We start from the raw sequence: 18,634 nt of genomic DNA, 5'->3' as shown, positions 1-18,634 counted from the left end.
ACCTGCCTGGGGGACTGTTACTCAATGTTTCTATTTGTTGTGTTGTGTTTTTGTGCTGCCTTAGTTCAACACAGACTGCCGAGTATGCACAGAAGAACCAGGGAAATCTGGGAATTTGCGAATTGAAAACGGCACTAGTTGGAAGAAATGTTAAGAGTGTCTGACTACAAATAAAGAGAAGAGGATATATTTGATAAAACTAGCCATATAACAAAGCATTGGTGTAAAACATGTCATGTTTTTGACTCAGACTTCAAAAAAGTGCTTTTTTTTCTCGCTTTGGATATATTCACAAAAATATTCCTCACCACCTTAAACAGGAAATGTCTATTGACCTACTTTGCTACTTTCTGAGGCTGCTATCTGAAGCCTCGATTCTCCCCGCTGATGGCTGTACTGCTCAATATTTCAGGAGAACACTGTCTTTAACTTAGCTGTCTCTCTGAAGTTATCACACTAATCTCTGTCCACTTCATCTCTAAGCACAGCCTGGACACTGTAAATACAAAGAGCTGGTGCCAACAGCAATCTCTGACCTGAAAACTAACTAACTAATTCCCTGCCACCAAATTCATCTCCTGTCAGCAATCCTTGTTTCCTGTTTTCCCTCGCAAGGTGTTGTGTAAACAGAATAGAGCACCTTTCCAAAACCCTGGAGTAGAGATTCTCTTTAAGATTTCCTACAAAATATGCTCCAAAGGCTGTGCAATGTCTGCTCTTCGTCCTTCTCCTCATCGCTAAATGAGATGCCAGGGCTTCTCTATGAAAACCTGATAAATACATTTTGCATTTAATCTACAGCATGAAAAACTCACAGCTTCCCTTGGTCTTAGCAAACAGCTTAGATGCACAATTTGGAGGTGTGCGCACTCTGAACACTGATCTCCATATCCTGAAGATGGTAACACACATCATGGATAAGCCATCTCTGCCTTTCGAACTCAAAACCCAGAAACACTATACTGCCAGATGTGTTTCCTTATTAGCCACCACACACATAAGAAATTTACTGACATCCCACTCATAATCCATAGGGTTTGATTTGATGTTGGCTCGCCCTTAGCAACTATATTAGCTTTAAGTCTTCCAGGAAGGTTTCCACCTTGTTTAGGAGTGTGTTTAGGCAAATATTTGAGACTTCATGCGAGAAACATATTTGTGAGGTCAAACATTGATTTTAGACAAAAAGGCCTAGCTCAAAGTGTCTGATCTAAGTCTCAGTCTGCATGTCTGGGTGCTGGATTCTATACACATGTGGCCGTGAGAATGACTGGAACATCTGAACAACTTCAATAATGGATAGGCGAGCCAATATGTTTGGCAGTTTATTGTATGTTCCCACTATAAGAAACCACCATACACGAGGAAGTATTTGCCCAAAACATACCCTCAAAACAGTCCAGGAGCTAACACACAGATTTTTATACTTAAAAAGACAAGCCACTAATACACCTAAACAATTTTGAATATAGCTCCTTAGCAATCAGTGATCCATTGTGTGTCTTGAGTCTTTTTCACAAACACATGCTCATGGAGGACAAGGAAATAATTGACATTCAGCCAAAAGATAACTCTTTTTATCTAAGAATTGGAACTGCACAATATGTGATCTTTAGCTGTTAATAAAGTGGTGTTTCAATGTTTATTTTTCACATTTGTATGACATTTACTGGATTAAATAAATCTACAATTCTTCTATAAAACCGATACCTCTGTGTTTGGAACGGAGTCATCAGTGGTGTTAATCTGAAACGATGAAGGTGATAAATAAAGCTCTGGAGCAACAGAACATCAGCCCTCTGAGCAGCTTGTAGACACCAAACCACTTAACCTACATGATTATTCAAGACGATAGACTGCAGAAGCAGAATGCTTACATCAAAGTGTGAAAATCTTTTATTCATGCTTGGCACGCTGAAGCTCTACTTTGGTTGCCTTTTCTGAATGTGGTGACGCAAAACGAAGGCGGTGTTCCTGTATTTTTATGTGAGCGTGCTCAGATATACGTGTCTGTACATCTGCTTATTCTTAGAAACAGGTCAGGTTCATCCTGACTGGACAGATCTGTCCTACACCTACAGTGTTTCTCTGAATGTCTAAGTGTGCTGACTCCTATAAAGCAGGAACAGCTTTTAAAGCAGTGTTTGAGTTTCTATGAGTCAGATATCTGAAAGTCTGCAATATTTACCTGGGTGTTATAATGAATAACTCCACTGTTTTTAAAATGGTTTCATGCTTTAAAAAATATTTCCTCTGCTGAACTTTCAAGCACAGATGGAGGGTGGTAGATGTGATAAATATTTATCAAATTTTCTTCTCTTTAACAGTTTGTCATATCTTTATAAACTAGAAACCTGTGAAACCTACAATATTGACATCCCAGCTTGCTGTTGCCCTAATTTATTGAGAACAGAGAAACAAAAGTAGCAAGAGAGACAAAAAAATGTCTCTTTTTTCAGTCGTGAGATATTTTAATGAATCCTGCCTTATTATTCCAAATGATTCTAAGCAACAGCAAATTGACATAGACCATTCAGCACCTTAGACGTCCGTCTATGATTGGCCGTTTATGTCTGTGGTCTGTGTTTCAAGGAGTATAAAAGAACATATGTTTACATTTTTACATGACTAATCTACAGAGGAATTTAAAACCCATTTCTAAATAGTTTCGCAATGTTGTTTGCCATGTTTTCTGTTTAACTTGCTACATTATAGTTTAGCACAGTGGAGTTGCCACACGCATGTTCTTTGCAGGTGCACTGTACACTGAAAATTTGAGATTTTTTCATATAAATCAAGCAGTACTTTGGGACCACGGATGCTCATGTGATGCTAAGACCGACACAAGTTTATAGCTGTGAAAAGAACACAGTTGTTTTGTCATGTTGATGACTAACGTTGTATGTGCAGCTTACACAAAATATATTTCTTTTTGTGCAGCAGCAGAAGAGGCTTTTATTTTTCATTTTTCGACAGTAGGTAGACAGGAAAGAGGGCAAAGAGAGGGGGAGACATTCGGCAAAGGTCACCGGGTCCGGGGCTTCTGCACTTGGTCGCGTGCGTAACCCCTACGACACCAGCGCCGCGCCCACAAAACGTGTTTCAACAATGAACCTAACCTCTTATTTCAAAACTGTATTACCCTCTCATGATCTGCTAGATTAGTTGTATAAATAGCAACTGAAGCTTTAGGTAATTGTGTTTGTAACGACAATCACAAAAATGGACACGAAAGCAACATGCAACTAACTGCCAGCATCGGGAACCTAGCAAATGTTTTAACATCTCTTCCACATTTTGTCACATCAACAAACTGACATTCTTGCCTATTCATCTTTGCAAAATAGCTCAAGTTCACTGAGATTGGTTGGAGAGGTTTTGTGAACATCAATTTTCAAGTCCTGCCACAGATTCTCAATTGTATTTAGGTCTGGACTTTGACTAGACCATTCTAATACATGAATATGGTTCAATCTAAACCATTCCATTGTAGTCCTGGGTGTATGTTTGGGGTCATTGTGCTGCTGGATGATAAAGTTTTCTTCTAGATTTGCCATGTTTTTAGCTGAATAATAGCTCTCCTGTCAACCAGTTCTCCAACCTGAGTTGTGAATCTTTGCAGCTCCTCCAGAGTTACCATGGACCTCTCTGATTAATGCTTTCCTTCCCCGGCCTGTCAGTTTAGGTGGATAGCTCTGTCCTGGTAGGTTGGCAGTGGTGTCATATTCAATTTTCAAATGAATGATTGAACAGCGCTCCATGATGTCCCAAATTCAGGATATTGTTTTTATAACCTAATACTGCTTTAAATGTGTCCACATCTTTCAGTCTGACCTGTCTGCTGTGTTCCTTGGTCTTTATGATGCTCTTTGTTTCTTATTTTGTTTCTAATAAACCTCAGAGGCCTTCACAGAACAACTGGTTATATGCTGAAATGAAATTATACAAACAGACTCCATTTACAAATTAGGTGACTTCTAAAGACAACTGATTGCACTGAATTTGATTTTGGCTATCACACTAAAGGAGACTTTTGACAGTTGTGTGTTGTTTTACTTCCACTTCCCAACTATGTCTATTTGAACAAAATACATTGCAGTCTGTAATTGCAATGTGACAAAATTAAAAAATACTGACAGAAAACTGCTTATATTGTTACTAAATAAACACCTCAGTGCATAATCAAACCATTAAACACATTACAAACACTGACTTTTTAATAGACATTCTGGAGATTCAAAAGTTAAAATCATCAGATTACCTGTCTGAGCTTGAGCTTTCTTCTTCTCTGTCTTGGTTTCTTCCATGGGAAAGAACACGCTCTCCCCACTGAGTGACACCACTCGTCCGTCAGCCAGAGGAATAATGCTTAGCTCTCTGAGGTTCTGGAGGATGGATTCTGCCTCTCCATACCCATGCTCCATCGCTCGAAAGTTGCAAACCAGCAGCCTGGCCAACTGACAAAGGCCTCCCTCTGAAACAATGACACAGTTTAAATTGACATATTTAGCACTCAGTCAGTTACTGTCATTTAGGACAATATTCACAGCGTCCTACAATCTTACTTTGTTTTATTTGGCAAATTTAAACTGCTCTGCCACACACCTGAATGGATGCCCTCTGCTCTGACCAGCTCCTTTGCCATAGCTGTGGTTACTGTGGTAACGTCTGATCCCCGCAGGTATCGGACTCCCATTTGAGTGAGCAGGGAAGCGGGAGGCGGGGGGCTCAGACCCGGATGGAGATAAGACAGAGACAGATGCCTTTCCAGCTCCTCACTGCTGATCACATCACGGATCACGGCGTCCTGACAGACGGCCACCTGGGACGGCAGCTTGTACACAACCTTACCACCTGTGAAAGGTAGGGAGCAATCACAGAGTTGCTTGATGCTGGTTTTAAATTCTGCTAGAGTTTTATTTTCATAAAGTGCAGTTGGGAGTAACACCTGAACTAAGAGTTGGCAGGAAGGCCCTCCCTTTTAGCAGCTGAATAATCTGCCCAGCAACCGGCTTGAAGAAGTCCAGCACCTCATCAGGTAGGGGAATGAAGTGCAGGAACTGACAGAGGCCTTTCAGGCCACTGTACTCCGGGTGAGCCTGACACACAACATGCATTTAAAAAACAAACTATACATCGATGATCTACTTCTATTTTTCCAAATTCATGACATTTTCGTAGCTCTTTGGTTCCTGGAAGTATTAAATATCTATTTTACGCATAAATGTATTTTTAATATTTTCTGTTTCCTGTTTTAAACTAGTTATGCCTTACGGTGAAGACATCCATGGCCTTGAGAAAGAGTTGTGGTATTTCTGATCGAAGCCACTGGTTCCAGGAGCTGTCCCTGTCAACATCTTCCCGAGAAGAAGGAATGTCGAAATCGCCTACAGAAGAAAATGGGCACAAATTAAACACAGAGCTTTTTTTCTTCAACAAACTATCCCTTTTGAATTCTCAATTCCCACCTTGGATGATAAAACGAAAGCCAAAACTGCGGAGGGGCAGGTAAGCAAACACTGGCTGCTTTTGTGGCTGGCAAACGATGTGACTTTCTGCCTTGTTACCGCCGAGCTGGAAAGCCAGAGCGAGCTCAGTCGACTCAACATCTTCTTTTATCTGAGGGAGAAATACATCTGCTTCAGAACAGCCCACAGAAACACTGACTGCTTCAAGGAAAAGTTCAAAATGAATGCCAAATAAAAACTGAATTTCTTTACGTGTCTGTATTCAACTCTGTTTGCTTGTTTACATATCTTTATTGCAGAGGTTGCAACCTGTTACTAAAAAGAAACTAAATAGGTTTGGAAGACAGAATAATAGGAATAATGAAAATTTAGCCTATCACTGAATTCTGATCATTGACCAGGAGCATATCAGAGAAGTTCAATGTATTTTGAGGAAAAATCTCGAATGCAGGATTAGTTGCATTAATGGGAGCTTGTTGCAATAGCTCCAGTGATACTGTGTTTTTTTTTTTGTTCTAAACGTTTTGAGCTTTTTGCCAGTAAAAAAACTTGAAAAGATTTTTTAATGTCGGCACAGATACAAAGCTGCTAATCTAAAGTCCCGTTCAAACACGTTTTCTAATTCTCAAGACTTTCCAGCACCTTGGAGTTGCAATGAATAACATATTCCTGAATGGTGCGTACCGGTACAAGATGTTGATTTCAGTTTCCTCTCAACTAAAATCTGAATGTTTTGAGCAAAAGTGCCTTGCAAAATTATTCACACCACTTGAACTTTTGCAGTTTTTCAAAACCACGAAGATCAAAGAATTGAATTGGAATGTTGTGATAGTCCAACACAAGTTGTGAAGAGCAAAGAAATAATACTTGGTTTTCAAAAAAGTTTTTCAAATAAAAATAACTTTGCATTGGTCATTCATGTTAAATCCCCATAACACATTTGTGGTTCTAATGTGACAAAACCCTCTTTTCAAGGCAAAGGCATTTTGCCTATGAGGCAGACAAACAGGCAAGCAGAGAAGCTGAAGGAAGCCAAAAGCTCTGATGCCAGCTGTGTTTTTTGTTTCTGCATCTGGTGCAGAGTTGGTTGCAGAGTCCGCAAAGTACAATGTCTCTGTTGCATTGTGGGTACAAATTATTGCAGGGAAGATTTCACCCCTTCGGGTGTAAAATGGTGAAGCAGTGAAATGACCCCCCACCCCCCAGCACTGCCCCACATTACTCTGTGTTCAGCTGTAAACTGAATCAGCGGCTACAGTGGAGTGTAATAAAACAAGTGTTAACAAATGGAGACCCAGATAGTAGCAAAAACTAGTCAGAACTTGAGGCAACCTACCGTCCAGGCTCTAGTTAATCATCAAAACAACAATATGATGCAAAATCATCAAAAACCAGAAGATGTGTTATCTTGTCTGCAGTTTTGCGAAATAGGAAAGTGACACTTTATACTACATGTTGTTTTCTAAATGGGTGTTGAATTGCGATGTACCTTTTGTATTATTTAGGGCAATAAAAATATCGTCACACGCTAATTGGTTCAATTTTGGTGATTTTTATTAGAAATAACAGTTTGCTGCGAGTTTCAAAAATGGTATAAAGTATTTTTCTCGTTATCAAGAAAGTATCATGACAACCCTCATGTAACGTCTATGTAGTGAAGTGAGATTTGGTATTTTTTAATCCAGCAATGTGGTGTGAATCTACTGAAAGAAGTAAAGCATATGCATCACCTTCTTGGGCTGCAGTGTAGTTTTGACCACCAGCCAGCGCTCTGTGCCCTCTGTGTGCTCCACCTCCAACACATTGTGACTAAGGTCTTTGCGAGTCATTGTCACAAGACGCTTCTCACTCTGCAGATGGAGGCGAAAAAAAAATAAAGAAAAAAGTGATGTAACCTTGATAAAATGGTACATTGATAACTTAGAAAAACTGCATGAACATAACTGCATGTGCATAAATCCCCTACCTGATTGTAGATGGTGATGGAACGCAGGCGGTGCAGAAAGAGTAGCAGGGAGGGGTGGACATCATGGAAAAGGTTCCTTGTTTGGTGACTTTCAGAACACAAAGGAAGGCAGATTTTTGTGGTCCAGCTAACAAAGAGAGGCACAAAAAATGTTTTGTGGTTCCATAGAATAGAACTGCATGAAAATTTACCATTTTGTTCAGTAATCCAACCTGTGCCGATGGATGTTCTTGAGCTGTGCATCCAGAGGCCTCTCCTCTTCAGCCCAGTGGGGGAGGATGTATCCCATGGGCCCGCAGTTCTTGTCGAAGCGCAGGTGGAAGCCGTTGGAGTGGATCTCAGGACAGTCTGTGACCTTAAACACCGACTTGAAGCCAATCCCTTTTTGTCCTGCATGAAGTAGAACAAGCCAGATCATCCCGACACCATGTTTGTAACTCTGACAACAAATAAAGTCACAAAGCAAATGTAAAAAAAAATACAAATGTAGAGATTGGGAATATGGACTTGGATTTTATTGCAATAATAATGAAAGTGGCAAAATTTATAGCACAGCTTTTTATAGGACCAATGATGAAATCTTTTGAACAGATTCAGAGGGAATTTAATATACAGAAAATGGACATCTCTAGATATCTCCAACTCAAACCCATGTTGGACCAATTTGTTGCTGAATGTTGGACCATTTGCACGCTGCTGGAGCTGCTATGCCTTCCAGCGTCATCGGCCATTTTGTACCCCAGGATAGTCTGCTACTACAACTCCCAGCAGGCATCGCGGCTGAGAGGAAGGGGCGTCGCAGCTCTGATGTCACAGTGGACTATATAAGGGCACCGGAAACGCCCACCATTGCTTTTCACGCTGGAAACCGGACCAGTATCTGGCAACTGAAGCGCATCATTCTGGAGAAGAAAATCCCACGTGGACTTTCATTCATTCTCCCCCGTTGGCCAACAAGAAGAAAAATTCATGAAAGAAGTTTCTGGAATAGGACGCGTAACAACTCCCCCCTTTCTCTCTCTTCCCTCCCTTCTTCATAGGAGGCAACAACAAGTAATCCGTTTTATTTCGTTTCTATTAGAAATAGCTCGGGCAAGATAGAATAGGATTTTAGAGCGATTTAGAATCGTCACTTATAGTCCAATGTGTTCGAAGTTTATGTGCATGCCATGTGTTATTGAATTTTGATTATTGCTGGACTCTGAAGCCGCCGAGCTTCGCAAGTTGTGTTTTACTGTGTGAAACCTGAGCGCAGGTACACTGTAACATTGGACTGCTAGAACTTTTACCGGCTGCCGCCAAAAGTTTGATGACTCTTTCTGTGCTCCAACTTTGGGGGTTTTATGATACTTTGCGCCAGGTGGGGGCTGCACCCAAAGCTTCGTTCAGCATTCTGTCTTGTGTTGCCATAACTGCTGGTTTGATGTCATACACACTCAATGCTGTTTTATTTAGTTTAGTTAGATATTTTACCCCTTTTGTGTAGAATTTTGCATGCTTGATTAGGTGAAGATTATTGAATCAGAATAGCGAGGCGTATCAGACTGTTGATTTAATAAATATTCACGTAGATAAGGAGAAAGCGTTTGTGTTTATTTTGAGCAAGAGTGATTTGTCAGTCAAACTAAAGTCAAAGTTCCCCACATTTTGGTGACATCTAGTAATAGTTATTAATTATTACTGAGAATTTAATAATTGTAATTAACAAGGGCTTTGAGCCACAATTCCAACACCAGAGGACATCTCTGATTTCAATTGGTAAGTAAAGATTTTTAGTTAAAAAATTTATGTTTCTCAAATTATAATTGTAAATTATAATTCTTGATAAATATTAATTAATCAATAATCATAATCCTTACACCCATAAGGAACGGCAGACAATAGCAATAGACATGACTAAGATCAAAGAAACTTTAATGTCAATAGCAAAAGGTAAACTTATAAAAGGCCTGATTTCAAAGCTATACAAAAGCCAACAATATGAATCTAATATTAAAAATACAGAGATTAAAGAGAAATGGGAGTTGGAGGCTAATATGATGATAACAGATGAAGAATAGGAGGAAACATTTAGCTCAGGACATAAATGAACTAATAGTCCAACATGGAGGGAGTTTGACTGGAAAGTTAAGATGCGTTATTTTAGCACTCCAATCATCACATCTAGATACAGTAGTAGGGTTTCTCGGTTTTGCTGGAGAAATTGTGGTAGGGTGGGAGACTTTACTCATATTCTTGGGATTGTCCAAAATTGGTCAAATTCTGGGAAGATGTAGAAACAGATATGAAAAACATTTTAGGTTTGGAGCCGTCTGTATTCAGAATCAGATAATGGAAAACTTTAATGGACTGTTAGAAATTATTATATTGTTTTCTGACCACTTAACCACCATATGTACACGCTACCATGTCGGACTCATAACAACACTCTTCAGTGTGTATGCTGTTACTGAAGGAAAAAAACTCAATGTGAGGTCTTCAAAATAAAGAAGCTAATTAAAAGGAGACGGTATTTTCTACTTCATGGTGAGACATGCTGTTCATTCAGCCTGCGAGAGAGAGCAAAGGAGCAAACCTACAACAGGAAGGTGGAACCAATTACAGCAAAGTAGCTCAGTTTAATTCTTTAGAGCTTTCTTTCAAAATAGTAAAATAAACACACACACACACACACACACACGGAGATCGGAAATGGTCCACAATAGTCTGATCAGTGTATCTCTAAGAAAAGGTGATCTTCAATCTGATAATCAGCTTGCGATAAGGTCAAACTTGGACAATGCAAACCATGGTACACATAATTACCAATGTATCCCAACGTGTGTTTGCCCTTGGTGCTGCGGCCTACATCACAGATGGCCCTGATGTTCCTCTCCTGGAAGCCCATCTCGTTGTTGAGGACAGTGATGCAATCTCTCTCAACCACAAAGGCGAGCGCTGGGATGACACCACCCTCAGAGGGATAACTGTTGTCATCAGCATTCTGACAAAGAATACACGAAAGTTGAAGAAGAATCAAGTCATTTCTTTTTTTTTTTGCATTTTTGCAAAGACAATTGTTTTGAAAAGATTTAGAGATGATGTTTAAGGGCTGTGAATGTATGAGCAGCCACCTGAATGAGTTCCAGGACAAAGTGTGTGTCTTTGCTGTAGAGTTCAGTCGATAGCCGATGCAAGCTGCGACCCAGTCGCTCCTGGTGGACCTGCATCAACTTCTGGCCTTCCTCATTCAGTTCCACCCCAATGCCAAACTCACGTTTTCTGCAAGGTGGAACAGGAAGCGTTATTGATCAACTCTACTGGAAAAAGACTCCTACAAGCACAGCGTGAGCACCAATAACAAAAAACACAAACCTGATGTCTTCAATTATGTTTTTTTGATGACAGAATTTATCCTCTGACTGATAGCTGTCAACCTCCTTTTCATCTGTGTCACACATGTTGAGCTGTTCATCGCTCTGACCACATTCAGGTTCGCTGCTAATGTTGGAGGTCTCTCCATTAGTAATTGAGGCCAGCTCATATAGCTCCTCCTCATCCTCTTCTTCGTCAATCTCTCTGGCTTGGTCACCATTAACTAGAGAAAGACATTTGGGGAACAAAAAAGAATGAGAAACAGAATTGGTTCAGTTCTCAATTCAGGAGAACAATACTAAAAATAAATTTGATATCTGTATAGGAACAGCATTTCATCCACCTTGCTGAATGGTCTGGTTGAGCTGAGAAGACACAGAGCTGCTATCAATGGAGTCATCCTCGAGCAACTCGTCTTCACTCATATTTAGAGCGGACAGACTGCTGCTGTTAGAATCTGTCAGATTGGGCTAAAGCAACAGAAATAAAAGATAAATACAAGACATGCTTTTCAGTCAGAACAAACATTTAAAAAATGCATATAGTACTCTACCCTACCTTTGAGAGCCTTGTTGCTGAAAAGCGCTATATAAATAAACTTGACTTGATTACTCACAATGGTCTATTTTTACAGGGCTGTGAAAAAGTACTTGTCCTCTTAGAGATTTATTTTTGTTTTTTGTCATACTTGAATGTTTCAGATCATCAAACTAATTGTAATATTAGACAAAGACAACCTGAGTAAATATAGAAAGTAGTTTTTGACCATTATGATTTCATTCATTCAAGAGAAAAAAGCTATCTAAACTAAACTGACCCTGTAAAAAAGACTGCCTGTCCCCTAAATGTAAAAGTGTGGTTGTGTCCTTGTTAGCAGCAATGAATATTTAACGTAATGCCACAACATCTCAGTTCGATGGAGGTCCGGACTTTGACTGGGCTTTTCCAAACGTCCTTTTGTTTTTTATTTTTCTACTGTGACTTTTTGGATGAGCCTTTAACGCGGTCTTGAAAGAATTTTGGTAGGCTGGTCACTCCAGGGAAGGATCTCTACTGTTCCATTTTTTCTCATTTTGTGGATAATGTCTCTCACTGTGATTCACAGCCTTAAGAATGGCTTTGTAACCCTTTTCAGGTTGCAACATGTTAATAACCATTTCTCATCTGTTCCTGAATTTCTTCAGGACGGGGGCATATTTTGCTTTTCGAGATCTTTTGGCCAACTTCATGTGGCCAGACAGGTTATTTATGTGTGATTTATTGATTCTGTTAAGTGTGGCTAGTTAAATAAAAGCCAGAAATGTGGTGAATCCTCTAATTCATGTTTGGAAAAAATCAGATGATGAGCATGAAATCATCAGTTTAAATAATTATTTTCTTTACTTCTTAAATTTCTGCCAATGTAAGTCAATGTTTTTTTAACTTGAACTTTCACCTTGGCATGATCCCAATGTGCTGTATAAGCATTATTGTTTTGGCTCTGGGGTGGGGTCAACTTTTTCTGGTAGTCTTTGACCCAATCTGTGATTCCCAGGAGGATGCCCAGCTGGTGCAGACAGTTCAGATGTTTCGGGTCAGACTGAGCCACTGTGATCAGGACCTCTTTAGACTTGGCTTGGCCCAACACGCGGGAGAATGGCTCCAGAAACACCTGCAGATCACATTCACACACAAACATGAGCTCTATTTCTTTACAGTTGCAACAGAGATACACAAACTGACCTTAACGGAGCTGTATTGCTGACAATCTAAAGGAGATGATAGGCTAGATGTAAGTCATGGAGGTGGTTTGGCAACTAGAAAATGGACACAGCCTTGTTTTTCGGCATGCTAAATTTCAACACCAAAGATCGAAACTTATTTAATCCACATGATTTTGTTCTTTTTCTTTTCATGTTAAAGGTTATTTTCATTGTGTGCCAAAGTATTTTAAAACCATTGGTTGGATTTTAAGCAAATAACTTTTCTTTTTCCTATTGAGCTTTTAAAGTGCAAAGGTGCACATTTAGAAAAACCAACTGAGACTATCTATTCTCACCACCTGTACTTTCATATCGAAACAATTTAAGATACATTCTCTGTGGAGACATCAGAGGCGATCAGATTTCTCCAATAAGTATCCTGATGGGGAATCAGTAGCCACTGACCTGCTGCAGAAGCGCATGGCAGGTTCTCGTGGGGATTCGTGTCAAACATTGCAGCAGGAACTTAGCCACTCTGCTGTAACACGTCACATCCTCTTCCGCCTTGGACAGATCTGAGAAAACACACATTATTTTGCTGATGAAACATTTACACTACAGTTGCAATATACTTCTCTGTTGTGCAATAAAACAATTTTTACTACCTTCTTCAGCCACGGCTGCTGCCAGGGAGTTCTCCATGTGATTGGCCAGGAGAGCTGTGGGAGCATTGTCAATCCCATCAGCTGCTACCATGGACACAAGGTGACCAGCTGTCCCGACAGGATCGAGGGTTGCCACAGCGCTGGTGAAGTGTTTGTCACCTGTTTCTGTGGTGATCCTCAGCAGCAAACCTGGTGATACCTCTAACACTGCCAGGCCTGTATTTGCTGTGTGTTGAGAAAGCAAATATTAAGTCTCGTATTATTTACACATCCAGTAGCAGACAACTACATGAAGGTGTAGTGCTGTCAGAAGGGATGTTGCTAAACATTGAACTCGACACAACAAACATCTCCTACTGCAAGAAGAAAACAGTCAAAGATGGTTTAAGCTATCAAAGGTGCTAATCTAGACACTTTTCAACTAAAGGTTTCTGCTAAATGTTTACCTCCAAATTAATTTCTCAATATGGCAGTTCACAACACTTCCAGGTATAAGAAGCATTTCATGCAGTGTGATCAAAAACAACTGGCACCAAATGTAGTTGGGAAACAACTTTTCTAAGTTTCCCAAGTGCATTGATCTTGTACTATTGACAAGATCTACTACTGACTAGCAGAAAAGTGGAAGGAAGTACTGCAAAATTAGGTTCAGGCTTTAGGGACAGGGGGACTGATGAGCCTTCAACAGCATAGATAAAGTTGATGCTGCGCAAATTAAGAAGTGACTGTAGATATACACAGGATTTTCCAATGAGAGTTTTATAAATGAACAAATACCAGTGGATACGAGGATAGGATGAAGGCTAACTCAACAAGGAGAAGAAATACCTAGATATTTGTAGGTCACAACATAATCAGGCCCATTTAAAGAGGAATATTTAGGGAGATAAGTAGGCTGTGGTAAAATTTTTTATTTTAATGAAGTGAAGGCTAGAGAAGGCAAGATAAAGCAATAAAGATAAAGAAGTAAAGATAAAGCAGTAGTCAGGGAGGTATTGGAAGTGTAGATGATGGCATCATCAGCATATAGAAGTACATGGGAACTATCTGAAGCAAGGCCTATGTCATTAATATAGATATTGAAAAGTGGAGGACCAAATATACCCTCCACATTTTTATTTGTAAAACATTTTGAAAACCATCATTTCCCTTCCCCTTCATAATAATGCACTGTTTTTTTTTGTTGATCTATCATATAAAATGTAAATATAATGCATTGAAGCTGGTGGCTGTAATATAAAAAAAAATTAAAAGTTCAAGGGGCATGGCACTGTACCTGCATTACTTTCAATGAAGTCTTTCAGGGGGCCATGACTGGGTTTAAAGATCATCTCCCATTGGCTCCAGTTGTTTACATCCTCCAGGAGAGGGCATGAGAGCAAGCTGGCCAGGGCCTGGGCTTTAGACATCTCACCCAGGCGACCCACTGACTCACAGCCACTTTCAACGCTTTTTAAAGAAAAACGTGAGAGCTTAGTCAGAGCCTTGTTAATTTAGATGGAAGTAGAAATGATCATTTTATTTCACATCCCTTTCCTAAATCGGTTGGGAAATGTCTGCCTAGTGACAACTCCAACCTGGATTTGCTGTGTTTGGCCAGCAGAGCTGACTCGTAGTACACAGGGCTCACTCCTCCTCCTCCAGCAAGTGATCTTTGCCTCTTGACCAAGTCAGCCAGCGTCTGCAGGGTCCCATAGCCCAAGTCCCGACTGTCCCGGACCCTGTAGTGAGACCTGAGTGCTGACTCAATGTGAGCAAGCTGGGAAAAGACATTAGAATATTAACACTGCTATCTACTTTCACAGTGAAGACTGTTTTCAAGCATATGAGGTACTCACCTCGTCTGGATCAGTAGAGGATATGTGGCCACATTGTTTAATGAATTCAAACACATCTTGTCTGGTGGGTCTGAAACCACTGCCTGTGAGTTCAACATTAGGTCTCAGAAACAAAGCCGATCCTAGAGTTTCCTGCAGCAGCTGCGAACAAACACAGAGAGGTTAGAATGGTGTCAGCAGGTACCTTCAGATGGTAATCAGAAACACACAGGAAGCAGTACATGTACCTGAATGTGCTTCACCAGGAAGTCCAGGAAGGTTCCTTGTTCTAAGGAAACGAAATCCTTGATGTTGAAGTTTTTGGTCAGCTTCTTCTCCAGAGCAGCGATGTGTGCCAGAGTGACGGCTGAGTTCTGAGAAGCCAGGTTATCTTTTACATACTGCTTCACTTTGGCTGTGAGATATAAACCATACCAATCCATTAATAGTAGTAAGGTGTGGCTGAAAAACATTCAGTCATCAGACTACATGGCAGCAATATTAGAAACCTTCACTAGGGAGGGCTGGAGCAGCTTTGTCCACTGTTTTAGCGTCCGCAGTCGTTTTGGGGGTCTTATCTTTTGGCACCAGGTCCTGTGGAACAGCCAGGGAGCCCCCACAGATAGCCAGCTGGAACAAAGCTCTTGTCAGCCGATCAGCTGACACCTGCATCAAAAAGCTCTGGATGTGCTGGGTTGGTAAAAGAAACACAGCTCTGTATTAGGAAGCGTTTCTATGACATATTCTGAGTATAAACACAGAACTATGGCTGCTCTGTCTTTGGACTGCTCCAAATGAAAACTGCGAATGACGCATATTTGACAGAGCCACCATTAACTGATGATATTACAGAGTGATGTGATGATGCTATAATCCAGCTGATGTGTGCCCTATGACCTACAGTATTCTATAAATCTTTACATTTCTGTTGCCTGTAGTCATGGATGCCAGGTCTAAAGCTGAGGCGAAGTCAGTAAAAACAGTTTGTCCAACCAGTTGATCTTCTAAGTTTCTTACATTGTTGTGGGGGAAATCTGGTCCACTCAACGTTCCTTCAGTTTAAGAAGATGTGCAGGTAAGTGCTAAAATTGAGGTCCAAATGAGACGCTGGACTATGATTGGACAATTGCAACACTTTGATCCAGTTTTATATCTGCTGCTGTATTTCCTAATGTTCAACAAAGATTTGGTAAAACTTCAGCTGTAGGACAGAGGTCCTCACATTTCACTCTTTACTTTCTTTGATGTAACAAACAAGCTACAGTCAACTCGGCATGTACTAAAATTAACGTTGCGTCAAAGTGTGCGTAAATCGATGCAAACTGTTGACCTATCGCAAAAATGTTCGGAAACCACGCAAACTTTTTCAATCGACAATAATAAATTACAGAGAACTAAAATTCAACTAAATCCACTGAAATATGACTCCATTCAGCTTTATCTCATTCTTGGAGCATCAGACCTGATGCTTTTTTCATGAGTTTGATCTTTTATGGTTTAAACCTGAGTGATATCAACTGAATCACATTTGGCCTCATAATAACCTAACACACCTCAGAAAATGATTGAAACCTCTCTTTCTATTTCTCTGTCTCTCTATATATATATATTTCTGTATGTATATATATATAGCACAGTTGCAAAAAAGTGGGACAGCTTTGCCGAAACACGTTGTTTGAGCTTTCACTGTGTCCGTAGATCTCCTGCGGCGCAAGCACGGCGCACTGGTTACGAGCGCTGAACAAGCACGCACCTTTTTTGCCGCGTGAGCGGCGAGGAGACGCTGGGGAAACCGTATCTGATGGGGAAACGCGAATCGACGTAACACCGGCAGTATGGAGCTTAGAGTAACTCAGCGTTCCCCCTCCCCCATATGTTGTATACTGCCTGTCGGCTGGCTGAAAGAAGCTTCCTATTCCATCACTAATAAGAAAAGCGAATTTAGATACTTTGATCTATATGCAGTAGCAAAAAACAGTCAAGGTGTGGAAACGAAAGAGGAGGCTGTCAGGGTGTGTCACCTTTTGGACTTTGTGTTGGCTTTGTTTTGTTTTCTCCTCAGTTATTTTGAGTGTTAGGTTGTGTTTCTCTTCCTCCTCGTTCATAGCTCCTTTAGTCAGTGTTATCTTTCTTAGTTATGACTTAGTATGGTTTTCTCTTTGTTGTCATTATTGCTATTCTTATTATTATGGTGCTCTGTTTATCTTATTTCTCCAGCCCTCTGGTTAGGTTGTGTTTACTTATTGTTTACATTTTGTTTGTTTACATCCTAGTCCTCATGTTCTCTGCTTCCCTTCCTGTCAGTTCAGTCTGTGTGGTGTTAGGTTTTGTTACTCTGTAATCTGTTTTGCTTTATGGGTTCCTTGTTCATTCTTAGGTTATGGTGTTTCTTATGTTCCCTCTAGTTTCTCGGTTCATGATTATTCTTTACTCTCATACTTCATTCGGTTATTTGTTTATAGCTTCGTTTTGGTAGTGTTAGTCCCTCGTCATGTTTTAATCTATGTATTGTTTTCACCTGTTCCCTCTGCCTTCCTGCCTCCTTGTCACACCTGTTCTTAGTTCCCTGATTACCTGCCTTTGTTCTCGCTCTGTATATTAGTTGGTTTTGTTTCATTGTCCTTTGCTGGTTCCTCAATTCACACCCGATCACAACCCCTGATTAAGTTCAGCCTTTGCTACGTTCCTGCAGTGATACTCGTAAGTTTTGGACTGTTTCATGCTTGTACCTGCAGTGAGTTTTGTTACGTTTTGCTTCCTATGATTAAAACTGAAGACTGCTTGAAATGCTGCTACCAAGCTCTTGCCTGCGCTTCGGTCCACCCCAAAACCCCACTGTGACAGAGGCACTCATCAGCTATTAGCGTATCTATTGTTGGCAAGCTACGATCAGCATGTCTGCTAACCGGCCGACTGCAGGTTGTACCTTCAATAATAGCCTGGCTAATTAACCAGCTAATATCTATTTATTACATGTATGTTACTCTAAGAAAAGCAGAACATCGAAAAGGTAAAATGTTCTGTGGAGTAAGTTAGCAGATGTTTATTCTAGATTTTTGCTACAGTCTATGCATTAAATATAGCATTAGTATAATGGTAATAATCATAGTGTTATGACATATTTGCAGCAGTAGGAATAATGTATGATTTACATCAGGTTATACATTTCCTTTGTAGATTTTTGAGATAATACAGAGAGATGGTGCTATTTTGACTCAATGTTATCATTCTGTGAGAATCTCATGTATAGGTGCTAAGAAGTATTTTTGCTGATATGCTGTGGTTGGTCTTCTTTAACATGAACTTAATGGGACGTCCACTCCAGCAGTTGGAACACTCATCATCTCATCTTCTAGCTGCAACATAATGTTCTCCAGATCTTTGGCAATAAAACTGCTGATGGGCACCTAAAATTGTTGATGCCATTGCTAATGTCTTTCCTTCTTGGCATTGTGTTGAAACAGACCTAAATGTTCCAGAGGACTTAACTGTAGGAAGTTTGAACTTTTCTAGAGGAGCTCCTACTTGCTTCTAATCAGTTAATCAATAATAAACAAAACTTGGTTGCTACTTAACCACTTAAATAATTTAAGGTCAGTAAGGTTGACTTGGTTTATCACATTGTTTTTCTTTTTCTTGCTCAAATGTTTTTCCAATACAATAAAAACTGACATAAAAAAAG

The 18,634-nt window shown here is 40.1% G+C and overlaps 1 protein-coding gene across 4 annotated transcripts in view; it reads right to left on the bottom strand.

Annotated features, from left to right (window-relative positions):
* wu:fj29h11 (protein NO VEIN) overlaps positions 1 to 18,634 on the bottom strand; it is a 51,880-nt gene that overhangs the window by 19,245 nt on the left and 14,001 nt on the right. For all 4 annotated transcript variants that reach the window (XM_047376979.1, XM_047376980.1, XM_047376982.1 and 1 more), the window contains 20 exons: positions 15,462 to 15,642; positions 15,201 to 15,367; positions 14,974 to 15,114; positions 14,713 to 14,894; positions 14,412 to 14,584; positions 13,136 to 13,360; positions 12,936 to 13,045; positions 12,224 to 12,439; positions 11,132 to 11,258; positions 10,789 to 11,011; positions 10,548 to 10,695; positions 10,240 to 10,417; positions 7,647 to 7,824; positions 7,435 to 7,561; positions 7,199 to 7,318; positions 5,469 to 5,619; positions 5,275 to 5,387; positions 4,949 to 5,099; positions 4,606 to 4,854; positions 4,262 to 4,474 (listed from right to left, as the gene is read on the bottom strand). In XM_047376979.1, the coding sequence (XP_047232935.1) occupies positions 4,262 to 4,474; positions 4,606 to 4,854; positions 4,949 to 5,099; positions 5,275 to 5,387; positions 5,469 to 5,619; positions 7,199 to 7,318; positions 7,435 to 7,561; positions 7,647 to 7,824; positions 10,240 to 10,417; positions 10,548 to 10,695; positions 10,789 to 11,011; positions 11,132 to 11,258; positions 12,224 to 12,439; positions 12,936 to 13,045; positions 13,136 to 13,360; positions 14,412 to 14,584; positions 14,713 to 14,894; positions 14,974 to 15,114; positions 15,201 to 15,367; positions 15,462 to 15,642 (3,373 nt within the window). The remainder of the gene's footprint in view (positions 1 to 4,261; positions 4,475 to 4,605; positions 4,855 to 4,948; positions 5,100 to 5,274; positions 5,388 to 5,468; positions 5,620 to 7,198; positions 7,319 to 7,434; positions 7,562 to 7,646; positions 7,825 to 10,239; positions 10,418 to 10,547; positions 10,696 to 10,788; positions 11,012 to 11,131; positions 11,259 to 12,223; positions 12,440 to 12,935; positions 13,046 to 13,135; positions 13,361 to 14,411; positions 14,585 to 14,712; positions 14,895 to 14,973; positions 15,115 to 15,200; positions 15,368 to 15,461; positions 15,643 to 18,634) is intronic.

Source organism: Girardinichthys multiradiatus, chromosome 10 (genome assembly GCF_021462225.1).
Source record: "Girardinichthys multiradiatus isolate DD_20200921_A chromosome 10, DD_fGirMul_XY1, whole genome shotgun sequence".
NCBI classification, from domain to species: domain Eukaryota; kingdom Metazoa; phylum Chordata; class Actinopteri; order Cyprinodontiformes; family Goodeidae; genus Girardinichthys; species Girardinichthys multiradiatus.
The sequence above is the reverse complement of the archived record's forward strand: the minus strand, read 5'-3'. Positions and strand labels throughout refer to the sequence as shown.